The sequence below is a fragment of the Nerophis ophidion genome, linkage group LG17 (genome assembly GCF_033978795.1).
Source record: "Nerophis ophidion isolate RoL-2023_Sa linkage group LG17, RoL_Noph_v1.0, whole genome shotgun sequence".
NCBI lineage: Eukaryota > Metazoa > Chordata > Actinopteri > Syngnathiformes > Syngnathidae > Nerophis > Nerophis ophidion.
In genome coordinates this window covers 47376627-47401410 of record NC_084627.1, presented here as the reverse complement: position 1 = coordinate 47401410, position 24784 = coordinate 47376627, and the positions used below count along the sequence as shown (strand labels likewise).

The 24784-nt window shown below is 45.8% G+C and overlaps 1 protein-coding gene across 1 annotated transcript in view; it reads left to right on the top strand.

Annotated features, from left to right (window-relative positions):
* LOC133536499 (retinoic acid receptor RXR-alpha-A-like) overlaps positions 1-23779 on the top strand; it is a 28035-nt gene extending 4256 nt beyond the window's left edge. Inside the window, exons 2-3 of the mRNA XM_061877077.1 lie at positions 14206-14311; positions 17661-23779. Of these exons, the coding sequence (XP_061733061.1) occupies positions 14206-14311; positions 17661-17808 (254 nt within the window). The 3' untranslated portion in view covers positions 17809-23779. The remainder of the gene's footprint in view (positions 1-14205; positions 14312-17660) is intronic.
* Positions 23780-24784: the final 1005 nt, after the last annotated feature.

Here is a 24784-nt window from a genome sequence, read left to right as displayed (position 1 = left end):
CACATGATACACATCTTGTGCATGAGACCACCACCACACACACATGCATGAGGACCACCACCACACACACATGGATGAGACCACACCACACACACATGGATGAGACCACCACCACACACACATGGATGAGACCACCACCCACACACACATGGATGAGACCACCACCACACACACATGGATGTGACACCACACACACACATGGATGAGACCACCACCACACACACATGATGAGACCACCACCCACACACACACATGCATGAGACCACCACACACACACACATGCATGAGACCACCACCACACACACACATGATGAGACCACACACCACACACACATGCATGAGACCACCACACACACACATGGATGAGACCACCACCACACACACATGGATGAGACCACCACCACACACACATGGATGAGACCACCACCACACACACTGCATGAGACCACCACCACACACACATGGATGAGACCACCACCACCACACACACATGGATGAGACCACCACCACACACACATGCATGAGACCACCACCACACACACATGATGAGACCACCACACACACACATGGATGAGACCACCACCACACACACATGGCTGTGACCACCACCACACACACATGGATGAGACCACACCACACACACATGGATGAGACCACCACCACACACACACATGCATGAGACCACCACCACACACACACATGCATGAGACCACCACACACACACACATGGATGAGACCACACCACACACACATGATGAGACACCACACACACACATGGATGAGACCACCACCACACACATGGATGAGGACCACACCACACACACATGGATGAGACCACCACCACACACACATGCATGAGACCACCACCACACACAATGGATGAGACCACCACCACACACACATGCATGAGACCACCACCACACACACATGGATGAGACCACCACCACACACACATGCATGAGACCACCACCACACACACATGGATGAGACCACCACCACACACACATGCATGAGACCACCACCACACACACATGGATGAGACCACCACCACACACACATGAATGAGACCACCACCACACAACATGGATGAGACCACCACCACACACACATGGATGAGACACACCACACACACATGGATGAGACCACCACCACACACACATGGATGTGACCACCACCACACACACATGGATGAGACCACCACCACACACACATGGATGTGACCACCACCACACACACATGGATGAGACCACCACCACACACACATGGATGAGACCCACCACCACACACACATGCATGAGACCACCACCACACACACATGGATGAGACCACCACCACACACACATGGATGAGACCACCACCACACACACATGGATGAGACCACACCACACACACATGGATGAGACCACCACCACACACACATGGATGAGACCACCACCACACACCACACATGCATGAGACCACCACCACACACACACATGCATGAGACCACCACCACACACACACACACATGGATGAGACCACCACCACACACACATGCATGAGACCACCGCCACACACACATGGATGAGACCACACCACACACACATGGATGAGACCACCACCACACACACATGCATGAGACCACCACCACACCACACATGGATGAGACCACCACCACACACACATGCATGAGACCACCACCACACACACATGGATGAGACCACCACCACACACACATGAATGAGACCACCACCACACACACATGGATGAGACCACCACCACACACACATGGATGAGACCACCACCACACACACATGGATGAGACCACCACACACACATGGATGAGACCACCACACACACACATGGATGAGACCACCACCACACACACATGGATGAGACCACCACCACACACACATGCATGAGACCACCACCACACACACATGGATGAGACCACCACCACACACACACATGCATGAGACCACCACCACACACACATGGATGAGACCACCACCACACACACACATGCATGAGACCACCACCACACACACATGGATGAGACCACCCACCACACACACACATGCATGAGACCACCACCACACACACATGCATGAGACCACCACCACACACACATGGATGAGACCACCACACACACATGGATGACACCACCACCACACACACATGGATGAGACCACCCCACACACACATGCATGAGACCACCACCACACACACATGGATGAGACCACCACCACACACACATGGATGAGACCACCACCACACACACATGGATGAGACCACCACCACACACACATGGATGAGACCACCACACACACACATGATGAGACCACCACCACACACACATGCATGAGACCACCACCACACACACATGGATGAGACCACCACCACACACACATGGATGAGACCACCCACCACACACACATGGATGTGACCACCACCACACACACATGGATGAGACCACCACCACACACACATGGATGAGACCACCACCACACACACATGGATGAGACCACCACCACACACACATTGCATGAGACCACCACCACACACACATGGATGAGACCACCACCACACACACATGGATGAGACCACCACCACACACACATGGATGTGACCACCACCACACACACATGGATGAGACCACCACCACACACACATGGATGACACCACCACCACACACACATGGATGAGACCACCACCACACACACATGCATGAGACCACCACCACACACACATGGATGAGACCACCACCACACACACATGGATGAGACCACCACCACACACACATGGATGAGACCACCACCACACACACATGGATGAGACCACCACCACACACACATGGATGAGACCACCACCACACACACATGCATGAGACCACCACCACACACACATGGATGAGACCACCACCACACACACATGGATGAGACCACCACCACACACACATGGATGAGACCACCACCACACACACATGGATGAGACCACCACCACACACACATGGATGAGACCACCACCACACACACATGGATGAGACCACCACCACACACACACATGGATGAGACCACCACCACACACACATGGATGAGACCACCACCACACACACATGCATGAGACCACCACACACACACATGCATGAGACCACCACCACACACACATGGATGAGACCACCACCACACACACATGGATGAGACCACCACCACACACACATGGATGAGACCACCACCACACACACATGGATGAGACCACCACCACACACACATGGATGAGACCACCACCACACACACATGATGAGACCACCACCACACACACACATGGATGAGACCACCACCACACACACATGGATGAGACCACCACCACACACACATGCATGAGACCACCACCACACACACATGGATGAGACCACCACCACACACACATGGATGAGACCACCACCACACACACATGGATGAGACCACCACCACACACACATGGATGAGACCACCACCACACACACATGGATGAGACCACCACCACACACACATGGATGAGACCACCACCACACACACATGGATGAGACCACCACCACACACACATGGATGAGACCACCACCACACACACATGGATGAGACCACCACCACACACACATGCATGAGACCACCACCACACACACATGGATGAGACCACCACCACACACACACATGCATGAGACCACCACCACACACACATGGATGAGACCACCACCACACACACACATGCATGAGACCACCACCACACACACATGCATGAGACCACCACCACACACACATGGATGAGACCACCACACACACATGGATGAGACCACCACACACACATGATGACACCACCACCACACACACATGGATGAGACCACCACCACACACACATGCATGAGACCACCACCACACACACATGGATGAGACCACCACCACACGCACACATGCATGAGACCACCACCACACACACATGGATGAGACCACCACCACACACACACATGCATGAGACCACCACCACACACACGTGGATGAGACCACCACCACACACACACATGCATGAGACCACCACCACACACACATGGATGAGACACCACCACACACACATGGATGAGACCACCACCACACACACATGGATGAGACCACCACCACACACACATGGATGAGACCACCACACACACATGGATGAGACCACCACCACACACACATGGATGAGACCACCACCACACACCCACATGGATGAGACCACCACCACACACACATGCATGAGACCACCACCACACACACATGATGAGACCACCACCACACACACATGCATGAGACCACCACCACACACACATGGATGAGACCACCACCACACACACACATGCATGAGACCACCACCACACACACATGGATGAGACCACCACCACACACACATGCATGAGACCACCACCACACACACATGGATGAGACCACCACCACACACACATGGATGAGACCACCACCACACACACATGCATGAGACCACCACCACACACACATGGATGAGACCACCACCACACACACATGCATGAGACCACCACCACACGCACACATGCATGAGACCACCACCACACACACATGGATGAGACCACCACACACACATGGATGTGACCACCACCACACACACATGGATGAGACCACCACCACACACACATGCATGAGACCACCACCACACACACATGGATGAGACCACCACCACACACACATGCATGAGACCACCACCACACACACATGGATGAGACCACCACCACACACACATGCATGAGACCACCACCACACACACATGCATGAGACCACCACCACACACACATGGATGAGACCACCACCACACACACATGCATGAGACCACCACCACACACACATGGATGAGACCACCACCACACACACATGCATGAGACCACCACCACACACACATGGATGAGACCACCACCACACACACATGCATGAGACCACCACCACACACACATGGATGAGACCACCACCACACACACATGAATGAGACCACACCACACACACATGGATGAGACCACCACCACACACACATGGATGAGACCACCACCACACACACATGGATGAGACCACCACCACACACACATGGATGAGACCACCACCACACACACATGGATGAGACCACCACCACACACACATGGATGTGACCACCACCACACACACATGGATGAGACCACCACCACACACACATGGATGAGACCACCACCACACACACATGCATGAGACCACCACCACACACACATGGATGAGACCACCACCACACACACATGGATGAGACCACCACCACACACACATGGATGAGACCACCACCACACACACATGATGAGACCACCACCACACACACATGGATGAGACCACCACCCACACACACATGCATGAGACCACCACCACACACACACATGCATGAGACCACCACCACACACACACACACATGGATGAGACCACCACCACACACACATGCATGAGACCACCGCCACACACACATGGATGAGACCACCACCACACACACATGGATGAGACCACCACCACACACACATGCATGAGACCACCACCACACACACATGGATGAGACCACCACCACACACACATGCATGAGACCACCACCACACACACATGGATGAGACCACCACCACACACACATGAATGAGACCACCACCACACACACATGGATGAGACACCACCACACACACATGGATGAGACCACCACCACACACACAGGATGAGACCACCACACACACATGGATGAGACCACCACCACACACACATGGATGAGACCACCACCACACACACATGGATGAGACCACCACCACACACACATGCATGAGACCACCACCACACACACATGGATGAGACCACCACCACACACACACATGCATGAGACCACCACCACACACACATGGATGAGACCACCACCACACACACACATGCATGAGACCACCACCACACACACATGGATGAGACCACCACCACACACACACATGCATGAGACCACCACCACACACACATGCATGAGACCACCACCACACACACATGGATGAGACCACCACACACACATGGATGACACCACCACCACACACACATGGATGAGACCACCACCACACACACATGCATGAGACCACCACCACACACACATGGATGAGACCACCACCACACACACATGGATGAGACCACCACCACACACACATGGATGAGACCACCACCACACACACATGGATGAGACCACCACCACACACACATGGATGAGACCACCACCACACACACATGCATGAGACCACCACCACACACACATGGATGAGACCACCACCACACACACATGGATGAGACCACACCACACACACATGGATGTGACCACCACCACACACACATGGATGAGACCACCACCACACACACATGGATGAGACCACCACCACACACACATGGATGAGACCACCACCACACACACATGCATGAGACCACCACCACACACACATGGATGAGACCACCACCACACACACATGGATGAGACCACCACCACACACACATGGATGTGACCACCACCACACACACATGGATGAGACCACCACCACACACACATGGATGACACCACCACCACACACACATGGATGAGACCACCACCACACACACATGCATGAGACCACCACCACACACACATGGATGAGACCACCACCACACACACATGGATGAGACCACCACCACACACACATGGATGAGACCACCACCACACACACATGGATGAGACCACCACCACACACACATGGATGAGACCACCACCACACACACATGCATGAGACCACCACCACACACACATGGATGAGACCACCACCACACACACATGGATGAGACCACCACCACACACACATGGATGAGACCACCACCACACACACATGGATGAGACCACCACCACACACACATGGATGAGACCACCACCACACACACATGGATGAGACCACCACCACACACACACATGGATGAGACCACCACCACACACACATGGATGAGACCACCACCACACACACATGGATGAGACCACCACCACACACACATGGATGAGACCACCACCACACACACATGGATGAGACCACCACCACACACACATGGATGAGACCACCACCACACACACATGCATGAGACCACCACCACACACACATGGATGAGACCACCACCACACACACATGGATGAGACCACCACCACACACACATGGATGAGACCACCACCACACACACATGGATGAGACCACCACCACACACACATGGATGAGACCACCACCACACACACATGGATGAGACCACCACCACACACACATGGATGAGACCACCACCACACACACACATGGATGAGACCACCACCACACACACACATGGATGAGACCACCACCACACACACATGGATGAGACCACCACCACACACACATGCATGAGACCACCACCACACACACATGGATGAGACCACCACCACACACACATGGATGAGACCACCACCACACACACATGGATGAGACCACCACCACACACACATGGATGAGACCACCACCACACACACATGGATGAGACCACCACCACACACACATGGATGAGACCACCACCACACACACATGGATGAGACCACCACCACACACACATGGATGAGACCACCACCACACACACATGGATGAGACCACCACCACACACACATGCATGAGACCACCACCACACACACATGGATGAGACCACCACCACACACACACATGCATGAGACCACCACCACACACACATGGATGAGACCACCACCACACACACACATGCATGAGACCACCACCACACACACATGCATGAGACCACCACCACACACACATGGATGAGACCACCACACACACATGGATGAGACCACCACACACACATGGATGACACCACCACCACACACACATGGATGAGACCACCACCACACACACATGCATGAGACCACCACCACACACACATGGATGAGACCACCACCACACGCACACATGCATGAGACCACCACCACACACACATGGATGAGACCACCACCACACACACACATGCATGAGACCACCACCACACACACGTGGATGAGACCACCACCACACACACACATGCATGAGACCACCACCACACACACATGGATGAGACCACCACCACACACACATGGATGAGACCACCACCACACACACATGGATGAGACCACCACCACACACACATGGATGAGACCACCACACACACATGGATGAGACCACCACCACACACACATGGATGAGACCACCACCACACACCCACATGGATGAGACCACCACCACACACACATGCATGAGACCACCACCACACACACATGGATGAGACCACCACCACACACACATGCATGAGACCACCACCACACACACATGGATGAGACCACCACCACACACACGCATGCATGAGACCACCACCACACACACATGGATGAGACCACCACCACACACACATGCATGAGACCACCACCACACACACATGGATGAGACCACCACCACACACACATGGATGAGACCACCACCACACACACATGCATGAGACCACCACCACACACACATGGATGAGACCACCACCACACACACATGCATGAGACCACCACCACACGCACACATGCATGAGACCACCACCACACACACATGGATGAGACCACCACACACACATGGATGTGACCACCACCACACACACATGGATGAGACCACCACCACACACACATGGATGAGACCACCACCACACACACACATGCATGAGACCACCACCACACACACATGGATGAGACCACCACCACACACACACATGCATGAGACCACCACCACACACACATGGATGAGACCACCACCACACACACACATGCATGAGACCACCACCACACACACATGGATGAGACCACCACCACACACACACATGCATGAGACCACCACCACACACACATGGATGAGACCACCACACACACACATGCATGAGACCACCACCACACACACATGGATGAGACCACCACCACACACACATGGATGACACCACCACCACACACACATGGATGAGACCACCACCACACACACATGGATGAGACCACCACCACACACACATGCATGAGACCACCACCACACACACATGGATGAGACCACCACCACACACACATGGATGAGACCACCACCACACACACATGGATGAGACCACCACCACACACACATGGATGAGACCACCACCACACACACACATGCATGAGACCACCACCACACACACATGCATGAGACCACCACCACACACACATGGATGAGACCACCACACACACATGGATGAGACCACCACACACACATGGATGACACCACCACCACACACACATGGATGAGACCACCACCACACACACATGCATGAGACCACCACCACACACACATGGATGAGACCACCACCACACGCACACATGCATGAGACCACCACCACACACACATGGATGAGACCACCACCACACACACACATGCATGAGACCACCACCACACACACGTGGATGAGACCACCACCACACACACACATGCATGAGACCACCACCACACACACATGGATGAGACCACCACCACACACACATGGATGAGACCACCACCACACACACATGGATGAGACCACCACCACACACACATGGATGAGACCACCACACACACATGGATGAGACCACCACCACACACACATGGATGAGACCACCACCACACACCCACATGGATGAGACCACCACCACACACACATGCATGAGACCACCACCACACACACATGGATGAGACCACCACCACACACACATGCATGAGACCACCACCACACACACATGGATGAGACCACCACCACACGCACACATGCATGAGACCACCACCACACACACATGGATGAGACCACCACCACACACACATGCATGAGACCACCACCACACACACATGGATGAGACCACCACCACACGCACACATGCATGAGACCACCACCACACACACATGGATGAGACCACCACACACACATGGATGTGACCACCACCACACACACATGGATGAGACCACCACCACACACACATGGATGAGACCACCACCACACACACACATGCATGAGACCACCACCACACACACATGGATGAGACCACCACCACACACACACATGCATGAGACCACCACCACACACACATGGATGAGACCACCACCACACACACATGGATGAGACCACCACCACACACACACATGCATGAGACCACCACCACACACACATGGATGAGACCACCACCACACACACACATGCATGAGACCACCACCACACACACATGGATGAGACCACCACACACACACATGCATGAGACCACCACCACACACACATGGATGAGACCACCACCACACACACATGGATGACACCACCACCACACACACATGGATGAGACCACCACCACACACACATGGATGAGACCACCACCACACACACATGCATGAGACCACCACCACACACACATGGATGAGACCACCACCACACACACATGCATGAGACCACCACCACACACACATGGATGAGACCACCACCACACACACACATGCATGAGACCACCACCACACACACATGGATGAGACCACCACCACACACACACATGCATGAGACCACCACCACACACACATGGATGAGACCACCACCACACACACACATGCATGAGACCACCACCACACACACATGGATGAGACCACCACCACACACACACATGGATGAGACCACCACCACACACACATGGATGAGACCACCACCACACACACATGGATGAGACCACCACCACACACACATGGATGAGACCACCACCACACACACATGGATGAGACCACCACCACACACACATGGATGAGACCACCACCACACACACATGGATGAGACCACCACACACACATGGATGAGACCACCACACACACATGGATGACACCACCACCACACACACATGGATGAGACCACCACCACACACACACATGGATGAGACCACCACCACACACACATGGATGAGACCACCACCACACACACATGGATGAGACCACCACCACACACACATGCATGAGACCACCACCACACACACATTGATTCTCTGTGTTTCACTTTTGTTCGTTGTTCGGGCCTCCATTGGACCAACTGGCCTTGCTTCTCTCTCCCTGCCCGAGTCTTTGTTAATTAGAGTCCAGCAGATTGTTCTGACGGAACCATTCTCGCTGTGTGTCATCTCGAGTTCAAGCATAATTGTGTTTTGTTCATGGCCAAAGTTATTAAGTGACGTCATCAAAGAGGGCGCGCTAATTGCACCAATCTTGAATGCGGTAGCACAAAAGTCCTCAACGGGCCAGCGAGGTTAAAGCTCAACTTGTTTATTACAAACTCCCGCCTCCACGTCAAGTATTCGCTTGAACGCAGTTCCCTTGCCTTGGTACGGTACCTGAAACCATACTTGCCAACCCTCTTGGATTTTCCGGGAGACTCCCGAAATTCAGCGCCTCTCCCGAAAACCTCCCGGGGCAAATTTTCTCCCGAAACTCAGGCGGAGCTGGAGGCCACGCCCCCTCCAGCTCCATGCGGACCTGAGTGACGTGTCGACAGCTTGTTTTCACGTCCGCTTTCCCACAATATAAACAGCAAGCCTGCCCAAGGACGATATAACTGTAGAATGAGTTCTTAGGCAGTTTCATTAAAGGCCTACTGAAATGAGATGTTCTTATTTAAACGGGGATAGCAGGTCCATTCTATGTGTCATACTTGATCATTTTGCGATATTGCCATATTTTTGCTGAAAGGATTTAGTAGAGAACATCGACGATAAAGTTTGCAACTTTTGGTTGCTAATAAAAAAGCCTTGCCTGTACCGGAAGTAGCAGACGATATGCACGTGACGTCACGGGTTGTGGAGCTCCTCACATCTGAACATTGTTTATAATCATGGCCACCAGCAGCGAGAGCGATTCGGACTGAAAAAGCGACGATTTCCCCATTAATTAGAGCAAGGATGAAAGATTCGTGGATAAGGACTTTTAGAATGAAAAAAAAAAAAATAAAAGGCGACGGCTCCAGGCGGCGTTTCAGATGTAATTAGACACATTTACTAGGATAATTCTGGAAGATCCCTTATCTGCTTATTGTTTTAATGGTGTTTTATTGAGATTGTAAAGTCATACCTGAAAGTCGGATGGCTGCGGAGAGAAGCCGAGGAGCTAAGATCACAGCTGCCTTTTTGAGCTGCCTTTTTGACAGCTACAGGAGGAGGTCGCATAATCCACTGAAGTCTCCGGTAAGAGACAACTTAATATCACAATTTTCCCATCCAAAAACTTGCTGGTTGATGTAGAGAAACATGTTCGCTTGACCGCTCCGTGTTAAAGCTTCACAACAAACAAACACCGGCTATGTTTCGGTGCTAAAGGAAGCTGCAATCCACCGCTTTCCACCAACAGCATTCTTCTTTGATGTCTCCATTATTAATTGAACAAATTGCAAAATATTCAGCAACACAGATGTCCAAATTACTGTGTAATTATGTGATGAAAAGAGACTACTTTTATCCGTGTGTGGTGCTGGGTTAAAATGTCCCCTCCAACCAATAACGTCACAAACACACGTCATCATTCCGCGACGTTTTCAACAAGAAACTCAGCGAGAAATGTAAAATTGTAATTTAGTAAACTAAACCGGCCGTATTGGCATGTGTTGCAATGTTAATATTTCATCATTGATGTATAAACTATCAGACTACGTGGTCGGTAGTAGTGGCTTTCAGTAGGCCTTTAACGTCCTCCCAGCGCGGTAACAACACACAACAACAGCAGTCACGTTTTAGTCTACCGTAAAGCTGTTCGTCCGCCGTAAACAGCAATGTTGTGACACTCTTAAACAGGGCAATACTGCCATCTACTGTACACGCATATGTGACAATAACAACTACAGCTTTTCGAGAGTGCAGAAGAATGAGGAAGATACAGCCATTGCGACGCCGACGACGAGTAAGACGAAGAAATACGCTTGTAAGTTCCAAGCCGCAGCTGCGATTGGACCTGGATAGCCCCCGTGAAGAAGTAGTGGACTACCAATTGTTTGGCAGTGAAGATCTTCCTCAGGAAGCAAAATATTGACCGGTTTTGGGCCATACTAGGGAGAGATGGAAGATTCCAGACTCTAGTACATTTGATGAAAGCACTTTTGTGCGTGCCACACAGCAATGCATCGTCAGAGAGGGTGTTCAGCATGGTTAGAAAAAATAGTTACGGAGAATAGAACAAGGATGGACAATTCAACCCTTAACTCAACAATGAGTACATGAGTGTTATGTGTGTGTTTCAACAATAAACTCCGCGAGATATGTAAAATTGTAATTTAGTAAACTAAAGCGGCGGTATTGGCATGTGTTGCAATGTTAATATTTCATCATTGATATATAAACTATCAGACTACGTGGTCGGTAGTAGTGGCTTTCAGTAGGCCTTTAACGTCCTCCCAGCGCGGGTAACAACACACAACAACAGCAGTCACGTTTTAGTCTACCGTAAAGCAGTTCGTCCGCCGTAAACAGCAATGTTGTGACACTCTTAAACAGGGCAATACTGCCATCTACTGTACACACATATGTGACAATAACAACTACGGCTTTTCGAGAGCGCAGAAGAACGAGGAAGATACTGCCATTGCGACGCCGACGACGAGTAAGACGAAGAAATACGCTTGTAAGTTTCAAGCCGCAGCTGCGATTGGACCTGGATAGCCTCCGGGAAGAATTAGTGCTTGGCAGTGAAGATCTTCCTCAGGAAGCAAAATATTGACCGGTTTTGGGCCATGCTAGGGAGAGATGGAAGATTCCAGACTCTAGTGCATTTGATGAAAGCACTTTTGTGCGTGCCTCACAGCAATGCATCGTCAGAGAGGGTGTTCAGCATGGTTAGAAAAATAGTGACGGGGAATAGAACAAGGATGGACCATTCAACCCTTAACTCAACAATGAGTAGATGAGTGTTATGTGTGTGTATACTGTATGTATGTATGTGAAATACTTGACTTGAAGTCTAGCTATATACTCCTCCCCTCTTAACCACGCCCCCCCCGACCACGCCCCCCCCACACCTCCCAAAATCGGAGGTCTCAAGGTTGGCAAGTATGCCTGAAACCCCCGTTCAAGTGCATGTTACCATCATTCCTGACTGTGTGTGTTTGTGTGTGTTCCCAGACTCCAAGGGTCTGTCAAACCCAGGCGAGGTGGAAGCTCTGAGAGAGAAAGTCTACGCGTCTTTAGAAGCGTACTGCAAACAGAAGTACCCTGAGCAGCCCGGCAGGTATGCAAACAAGCGTCACCTTCCACCAAAATAGACTGAGCCTTGGTTAGTTCACTCAGTTTCTTTGAAGTTACAAAAAAAGCAGCACTTTTTGTGAGACCTCTTCATCCACAAGATAATTGTGCCTCGCCTACAGTTAAGCATAGTGGTGGTAGCATCATGGTCTGGGGTTGCACGAGGGCTGCCGTCACTGGGGATCTGCATACAGATTCAGATTAGGCCGCCTGTAATTTTTCCCAATTTAATATTGTCCCCAAACGCACCCCAAAGCTGAAGGTGATTGAGTGGCCAGGTGAATCGAATAAAGAGCCTTGATCATTGGTACTTTAACTTTGACTGTGCAGAAGACCACAACATGTACGACTTGCTTTCCAACGAATACCGGAAGTCAACCAACAGGAAGTAATTTAGCGGAAGTGACATCATCTAACTGCTGTTTACCGATTATAGCAGGGGTGTCCAAACTTTTTCCACAGAGGGCCACACACGGAAAAATTATATTTTTCATTTTAAAACCATAACAAAATATATGGATTTTTGTTTTAATCCTTAGGGCTCCTGGGGAGCATAGAGTGTCTCAGTCACTAAATTGTTAAAAATAAGTCAAATTATTATTATTATTTTTTATTTAATGCTTACAGTAAATCTCTATATCAACTTGAGGTTGATATAAAGTAAAACATATAAGGTTTTATGTCTTTTCTGTCAAAGATAACTTTGTTTTTTTATAGTAAAACTGAAATATGGAGTATTTAGATAGATAGATGGATGGATGGATGGATGGATGGATAGATAGATAGATAGATAGATAGATAGATAGATAGATAGATAGATAGATAGATAGATAGATAGATAGATAGATAGATAGATAGATAGATAGATAGATAGTACTTTATTGATTCCTTCAGGAAAGTTCCTTTATTTAACAATTAAAGCCCTCAAAGATCAATAATGCAGGACACCATTGATTTTAATTATTTAATATTTTTGAGTAATCACAGTGAAAAGTTAAATAAAATCCTACTAAATATATTTGAGATCCGAAAGGTTCACCACTCATAAAGTGATGCATTTTTATTAGTTTTTTTTACTTTTAACACTTAAATTTCAAGATGAACTTCCGATATATCTGTCGATTTTAAGTTTGAACTATTATTTTGTTTGTTTTATGCTCTTTTGTCAAAACTTTGATGTTTTTATATGGCAACCACACAACATCCGTCCATCCATTTTCTACCGCTTATTCCCTTTCGGGGTCGCGGGGGGCGCTGGCCCCTATCTCAGCTACAATCGGGCGGAAGGCGGGGTACACCCTGGACAAGTCGCCACCTCATCGCAGGGCACCACACAACATATGCAATATTTTTTCCACATAAAACATTTTAAGTGATAATTCATTATGACATAGATTTTTTTGGGTCTTTTTTTTCCATTGCTCAAAAAAAAATAAAAAATAAAGACAAAAGGAAAGAAAATTGCCTGCATGGCAACTTTTTGTCAACATTGCCACTTTTTCTCATTAAATTTCACCTCATTCCGCTATATTTTTAATGTTTACAATACTATACATTTTGCAATTTTTACAGAAAGTGTGGCGGGCCGGTAAACGATTAGCTGCGGGCCACAAATGGCACCCCGGCCGCACTTTGGACACCACTGCATTATATTATATAATAAATAAAAACAACTTTAGCTCCAAATTAAAGCATTGCAGTCACTAAAACAAAAGTATTATCAAGTTATTATATAAATAAGTTTTTATTTACATACATAAATATGGAGAGGAGCCAGATGAGGTGGTTCGGGCATCCGGTCAGGATGCCACCCGAACGCCAACATCCTGGGGGAAGTACAGAGCGCCAATACACCTTAAAGGTACTGCCTTTGGGTGTCGGCCCAATCACATAATACCACACACACGAGTGAATGCAAGGCATACTTGGTCAACAGCCATACAGGTCACACTGAGGGTGGCCGTGTAAACAACTTTAACACTGTTACAAATATGCGCCACACTGTGAACCCACACCAAACAAGAATGACAAAAAAAATTCGGGAGAACATCTGCACCGTAACACAACATAAAGACAACAGAACAAACACCCGGAACCCCTTGCAGCACTAACTCTTCCAGGACACTACAATATACCAATATACACCCCCCCCCCCCCCCCCCCCCCCCCCGCTACCAACATCCCCCCCCGGCCCCCATCTCCCGAATTCAGAGGTCTGAAGGTTGGCAAGTATGTTTGATGAGCATTCCTCAACTTTCTCAGTCTTTTTTGCCACTTGTGCCAGCTCATCAAATTCAAAATGAGCTAGTATTTGCAAAAAAATAACAAAAAGTTGCAGTTCGAACGTTAATGATCTTGTCTTTGCAGTCTATTCAATTGTTTTTATTTGAAAAGGATTTGCAAAAATTTTGGGAGAACATCCGCACCGTAACATGACACAAACACAACAGAACAAATACCAGGAACTCCTTGCAGCACTAACTCTTCCAGGACACTACAATATACACCCCCCCCCCCCCCCCCGCTACCAACATCCCCCCATCTCCCGAATTCGGAGGTCTCAAGGTTGGCAAGTATGTTTGATGAGCATTCCTCAACTTTCTCAGTCTTTTTTGCCACTTGTGCCAGCTCATCAAATTCAAAATGAGCTAATATTTGCAAAAAAATAACAAAAAGTTGCAGTTCGAACGTTAATGATCTTGTCTTTGCAGTCTATTCAATTGAATATAAGTTGAATAGGATTTGCAAAAAATTCGGGAGAACATCCGCACCGTAACACAACACAAACACAACAGAACAAACACCCGGAACCCCTTGCAGCACTAACTCTTCCGGGATGCTACAATATAAGCCCCTGAATTCGGTAAGGTTGGCAAGTATGGTGCCAACATCACTGGGGGAAGTACAGAGCGCCAATAAACCTTAAAGGTACTGCCTTTGGGTGTCGGCCCAATCACATAATACCACACACACGAGTGAATGCAAGGCATACTTGGTCAACAGCTACACTGAGGGTGGCCATATAAACAACTTTAACACTGTTACAAATATGCGCCACACTGTGAACCCACACCAAACAAGAATGACAAAAAAATTCAGGAGAACATCTGCACCGTAACACAACAGAACAAACACCCGGAACCCCTTGCAGCACTAACTCTTCCGGGATGCTACAATATAAACCCCTGAATACAGTAAGGTTGGCAAGTATGGTGCCAACATCACTGGTTTCGGGCGTTTTGCAAGTATTTTTGTCCCAGTTGACCCCGGCGTGGAACTGATCCACTCGTCCCGCCTCCTGCTGACTCTGCAACTTTTCCACCGCTGTGACACAGATTCGCCAAGCTGCTGCTGAGGCTGCCGGCGCTGCGCTCCATCGGCCTGAAGTGTCTGGAGCACTTGTTCTTCTTCAAGCTCATCGGCGACACGCCCATCGACACTTTCCTCATGGAGATGCTGGAAGCGCCTCACCAAATGACATAACGAGCGCGGGCGGGACTCCTCTTATCCGGTCCGAAGCAGCAGGGTCCTTTTTGGTTTTGACGCATCCAGACTTTTACCCTGGCTTCACCCCTAAAACATCAAGACCACGGGTGTGTTTTTATACCTTGTACAGTTCTATAAATAAGAAATATATATATATATATATATATATATATATATATGAGATGTGGTCGCCGGAAGACAAACGCAATGTACTGAGCCAGCATCTCCAGCGGACCATTCCCAAGTCTGGGTGTGTGTGCAAACTCAGCGGCAGCGGGGGGGGGGGCTTCTTGCACTAAAATTCCGGAAGCGACTCGACAGACTGCAAGTGACGAGAACCTCAGGTGGTCCGAAGCAATCCAACCAGGTCTTACTGTATCAACACTGTGCAACAACGGCAGCGAGGGTGAGTCCATAACTGCGCTCAATCAGGAAAAAAAAATGTGGAGAAGGGGTCTTAGGTCTTATTACGTAAGTACAATCTGCACACAGTTTGTGCACACAGGAGGAAGCCAGGCTGGTGTCAGTCCACCGACAACCCGCATTACAACATTCTGCCTTTTTATTTTGCTTTTCAACCAACCTCTCCGCGCGTCTTTACGACCATCTGCAGTATTTCGTCCGTTTCAGAGCACCGTTACCTCAACACCGTGACCAGTATTCGTTGCTTACTTTGCACTTAACCTCGAGACGGAGCGCAATCAACCTCCCCCGGCTGGGAATCTGGCCCGATCATCTTTATTTTCCTCCCAGCCGGACAAACAATCACTCTCTAAAGATAATATAACAAACAGTCGCTATCAAAAGTAAAGAACATAATAGATAGTACTTTATTATAATAATATAATGTCATGGCTGGCTTGAGTTTCCAATAATTTCTACATTTCTTAAGTTTTTTTGTGATAAAGTGATCGGAGTTCATACTTGTCGGTCACAAAAAACATTCATAAAATTTGCTGAGTCTTCTAAAAATGTAAGCAAATCGGCTGGATCTTGAAAAAAAAAATGGTGCAGTTCTAGCTCGGTTGGTAGAGCGGCCGTACCAGCAACTTGAGGGTTGCAGGTTCGATTCCCGCTTCCGCCATCCTAGTCACTGCCGCTGTGTCTTTGGGCAAGACACTTTACCCACCTGCTCCCAGTGCCACCCACGCTGGTTTAAATGTAACTTAGATATTGGGTTTCTCTATGTAAAAGCGCTTTGAGTCACTAGAGAAAAGCGCTATATAAATATAATTCACAAAATATAATTCACAGTTCAGCTAAATGTGTTGGTTTTCTGACGTGGACTTGTTTCTTCAGCATTGTCCACACTAAGGGGAGGGAACCTACGGCTCTTTTAAAGAGACATTGCTTAGCACGATAAGCAATGAATAATTACGCTGGTAATCACGGTGTTAAAAATAACGTTCACAATATAAAACATTCTCATGCATTTGAATCCATCCATCCGTTTTCCTACCGCACCTGTTCAAGAAGTCGCATTAAATTCCTACTGAAAGCCACTACTAGCGACCACGCAGTCTGATAGTTTATATATCAATGATGAAATATTAACATTGCAACACATGCCAATACGGCCGCTTTAGTTTACTAAATTGCAACTTTAAATTTCGCACAGAAGTATCATTCTGAAACGTCATCTGTTTTCATCGCATAATTCCACAGTATTCTGGACTCTGTGTTGCTGGATCTTTTGCAATTTGTTCAATGAATAATGGAGACGTCAAAGAAGAAAGCTGTAAGTGGGAAGCGGTGTATTGCGGCCGTCTTTAGCGACACAAACACAGCCGGTGTTTCATTGTTTACATTCCCGAAAGACGACGGTGAAGCTTTACTATGGACTGGACTCTTGCGACTGTGTTGGATCCATTATGGATTGAACTCTCACAGTATCATGTTAGACCCGCTCGACATCCATTGGTTTCCTCCTCTCCAAGGTTCTCATAGTCATCATTGTCACCGACGTCCCACTGGGTGTGAGTTTTCTTTGCCCTTATGTGGGCCTACCGAGGATGTGGTAGTGGTTTGTGCAGCCCTTTGAGACACTAGTGATTTACGGCTATATAAGTAAACATTGATTGATTGATTGAACACAGCGGTCAAGCGAACATGGTTCCCTACCACATCTCAACCGGCAGGTTTCGGTGACAAAATGGTGGTAATAAGTCGGCTCTTACCGTAGACATGAGCGGAGAGCTTGCGTCGTTTTTCCTGCACCTGTCAAAGAGGCAGCTGCGGACTCTCTTGCCTCCTCCCACCGGCTGTCCCCGACCGTCGGATGCTTCCAACGTGGAAGAAGCATCGGCTGCCTTCGCCTCGTCCAGAAACGTGGTTTCCCTTGGAGACACTGGCAGTCACCACACCCCTCCGGCTTTCAGGTTGTACAGGTACAACCATATAATATTACTAAAACACTAATAACACAATGGACAGATAAGGGATTTTCCAGAATTATCCTAGTAAATTTGTCTAATAACATCTGAATCGTTCTGCCGTCTAGTTCTTTTTTTTCTTCTAGTCCTTCACTCTCACTTTCCTCATCCACAAATATTTCATCCTCGCTCAAATTAATGGGGAAATTGTCGCTTTCTCGGTCCGAATCGCTCTCGCTGCTGGTGGCCATGATTGTAAATAATGTTCAGATGTGAGGAGCTCCACAACCAATTCAATTTACCTTTAATAAATAAATCTATGTATATATAAAAATGGGTATTTCTGCCATACATTTGTTTCCTTTTACGGAAGGTTTTTTGTAGAGAATAAATGATGAATAAAACACTTAATTGAACGGTTTAAAAGAGGAGAAAACAGGAAAAATTTGAAAATTTTATATTTTAACATAGTTTGTCTTCAATTTCAACTCTTTAAAATTCAAAATTCAACGGAAAAAAAGAAGAGAAAAACTAGCTATTTCGAATCTTTTTGAACAAATTTAAAAAATAATTTATGGAACATCATTAGTAGTTTTTCCTGATTAAGATTATTTTTAGAATTTTGATGACATGTTTTAAATAGGTTAAAATCCAATCTGCACTTTTATTAGAATATATAACAAATTGGACCAAGCTATATTTCTAACAAAGACAAATCATTATTTCTTCTAGATCTTTCAGAACAAAATTTTTAAAAGAAACTAAAAAGACTTTGAAATAAGATTTAAATTTGATTTTACAGATTTTATAGATTTGCCAGAATATTTTTTTTTAATTTTAATCATAATAAGTTTGAAGAAGTATTTCACAAATATTCTTCGTCAAAAAAACAGAAGCTAAAATGAAGAATTAAATTAAAATGTATTCATATTCCTTACAATAAAAAAAATAAAAAAACTTAGGGGAAGGAATTTAAAAGGTAAAAAGGTGTTTAAAAATCCTAAAATCATTTTTAAAGTTGTATTTTTTCTCTAAAATTGTCTTTCTGAAAGTTATAAGAAGCAAAGTTAAAAAAATAAATGAATTTATTTAAACAAGTGAAGACCAAGTCTTTAAAATATTTTCTTGGATTTTCAAATTCTATTTGAGTTTTGTCTCTCTTAGAATTAAAAATGTCGAGCAAAGTGAGACCAGCTTGCTAGTAAATAAATACAATTTAAAAAATAGAGGCAGCTCACTGGTAAGTGCTGCTATTTGAGCTATTTTTAGAACAGGCCAGCGGGCGACTCATCTGGTCCTTTTGGGCGACCACGTTGGTGACCCCTGACCTACAGTATAAACACTTTGTAGGACTCAACAAAAGACATTCAACTTAAAGACAACATATTCTACACACCATGCAGCGTCCACTTTCTAGTGGAGTATAATACCTGCAAATGAGACACAGAAGTGTAAGAAAACCAACAAAAATTTGTTAACACATTTGAACACACACAAAAGAACCGACGGTTGGTGTTTGGGATCGATTCCCATTTGGTGTTGCATGGATTCCAATGTGAAGGGTACCCATCCTTGGTGAGAACCACCGTCATCTTTGGGAATGTAAACAATGAAACACCGGCTGTGTTTGTGTTGCTTAAGGCGGCCGCAATACACCGCTTCCCACCTGCAGCTTTCTTCTTTGACGTCTCCATTATTCATTGAACAAATTGCAAAAGATTCAGCAACACAGAAGTCCAGAATACTGTGGAATTATGCGATGGAAACAGATGACTTATAGCTCTACAATAATCATACCGTGACGTTTCAGCAGGATACTTCTGCATGAAATTTAAAATTACAATTTAATAAACTTATTGGCAAGTGTTGCAATGTTAATATTTCATCATTGATATATAAACTATCAGACTGTGTGGTTGCTAGTAGTGAGTTTTAGTAGGCCTTTAAATCTAAAGGTAAAGTGTGTAAAAATGCACACAATTGCAGGAAATGTCGATGCAAAATGTTCTTTTAGGGTCAACACTTGGTGTCGATAGAAATGTTCCACCGCCTGAAAAGTCTATTTTGGTTTTGTTTAGAGGAGTTGACTCTATGTTGGGATAAATACTTGGATCCTGTACCATCCCCAGACTAAACCTGCAGAGATCAGAGGCGACACAAACTCACCCAGTTGCAATTGCTTCAATAAGAAGAGACTCAAAAGCAGTTTTGTTTTTAAGTTTCATTCTAAAAAAGGCTCAACTGCACTGAAAATTAATATCAATTACTGAATATCCCGGTCTGCTTTTATAAGAAGGCCTTGGTTGAGCATATCTGGAGGAGTTTTTTCCCCCCAACCCTCCAACAAGTAAACATCTGTCATGGTGTAAAACAAGAAGTGATGCACCAGCTCCCTCTAGCGGAGGTGATTCGGTACTGCAACACCATTTCAACATGCTTTTTGTTTTTTTTGAAAGAAAAGGCACTTTTTCACAGTTTTTGTTTTTAATTCAAACTCCCAAACCGTGCTTTGTGTTGCCAAACAAGAGAAATAGCAATAATTATTCATGACTTACTGGCCTGTGTGATTATAATTCTTAATACAAACTATCCAGGTGACAGTATTGACTGCCGGGGGTGAGCTTAGTTTACAGTATTTATATGATAAAAGTATATATATATATATATATATATATATATATATATATATATATATACATATATATATATATATATATACATATATATATATATATATATATATATATATATATATACATATATATAAAAGGGTCATTTGTAGTTCAAACTAACTTGAAATTTGAAACTTGTTTATTTTCCCTCTGAAATCATATCTAAAGAAAAATTTTCATGTTGACTGTCATCGGGTGTTTTGAAGCCATAAAATGTGGATGATGTGTAAGCTCAGATAAAAAAACAAAACATCAACAGAATGATAAAACTTCATGGATGCTTTAGAAAGTAAAGCTATATTTTGTTAATATGTATATGTGTATATATTTCTAAATAAATATATGGGAAAATGTGTTTCTTGAGTATTTGGAAGGAGGAGTTTTATGGGGGTCTTTACACAATTATTAGAAGGTTTTATGCCTTTTTCAAAAATCATTAAACAACAAGAAAAAAAAAAAGGAACCAACCAGCATAATAACCCCAGTAGCTCTGAATGTGCAGTTTATGGGACCTCAGTGTGAAAGAGAGAGAAATAAAATGTTTGCTTAACTTGGCAATTGTTTAAAAAAAAAAATGTAATCAGGAAAAAAAGCTACGCTTGTGACACAATCACTGCTTTTTGTTGTTGTTGCGTAAACAGAAAAAAATATTCAAGTAAAAATGTTGAAAAAAGATCTATTTTTGTACAAAAGTAATTCCCTGGTTTATGGATTTATTTCCTGTTCTTGTTGTTGTTGGAGAATGTCAGCAAGGAGTGTTGGCACTTTTTTTTTTTTTTTTTTTGTTAAAGTGTCCATTTTACTTTGCGCCTCTTGTCGTGTTTACTTTCTAAGTGGATGGAATTGTTTGTCATCTGTTCTCTGTGTTCTTTGTGGACACACTTTAAAAAAAAAAAAAACATTAAAAAAACAAAGTGAACATGACCTGTGTGTAATGTTGGAAAAGTGTGATAACTTTATTGAGAAAAATCATATAAGGGGTTTCTAAATTCAATGAAGGAAGGTGTGCTTTTATTTTGACACGCAGCGGAAACGGGTGGCGTGACTGAACGACACTAACTTCACGCACTAACCCAAACACGAACTTTAAACACATAAATGTGTCAGTAAAGTAATGTAAAATTGTATTCAATCATGGAATTATTTATTTCATTGGTTAATGATCTGGTTAATTCACCATGTATTTAATTATTTAAATATATATTCGTTTCGTGTCCTTCATGAATTATTTCGATCAGCCAACACACCCATTAATGTCAGTGGGCGGGGCTACATGAATCTAGTCCAATCAAGTTAAAGTGCCGGGGAACCAATCAGATGTTAGCCCCGCCCACCGCCTTTGACTGAATTAAAGGACCCAAATTAAGAAAATCTTCTAATTACTTAAATGCGTCATTAATTAAAACAAAGAAACAAATTAAGAACTATTGTAATCGGTATTTAAATTGTGGAATAATTGTATACTAAATAAATGTATTATTTTCATTAAATAAATTACATATATTTGATTCCAATTATAACTAATTAATGACACATGAGTGACTATCCAAAATGTATTTAATTATGTCCCATTTGGACCTCCAGGTTCATAAAATAAGAATTTAAATCATTAAGAAAAATAAGACACTCGTAATTAACGACTATGAAAATATATGATTGATTGGTGAAATCGCTAATTACATGATTAAATAATTATTTAAATCATTATTGAAATGTAGTTTTACAGTATGTTAAACGATGTATTAAAAAAAACAATATTGACACATTGAAATATTTAGTGATTTATTTATCTGTGTTCTGTTGGACCCTCCAAATAGTAAGAAGTCTAATGCTAATAATTACCATGTGAGTAAACCATTATTTACACCATGTCGCAAGGCATGCTGGGAAAACCAATTACCACTCCCAACGTTACCGTATATAAAATAT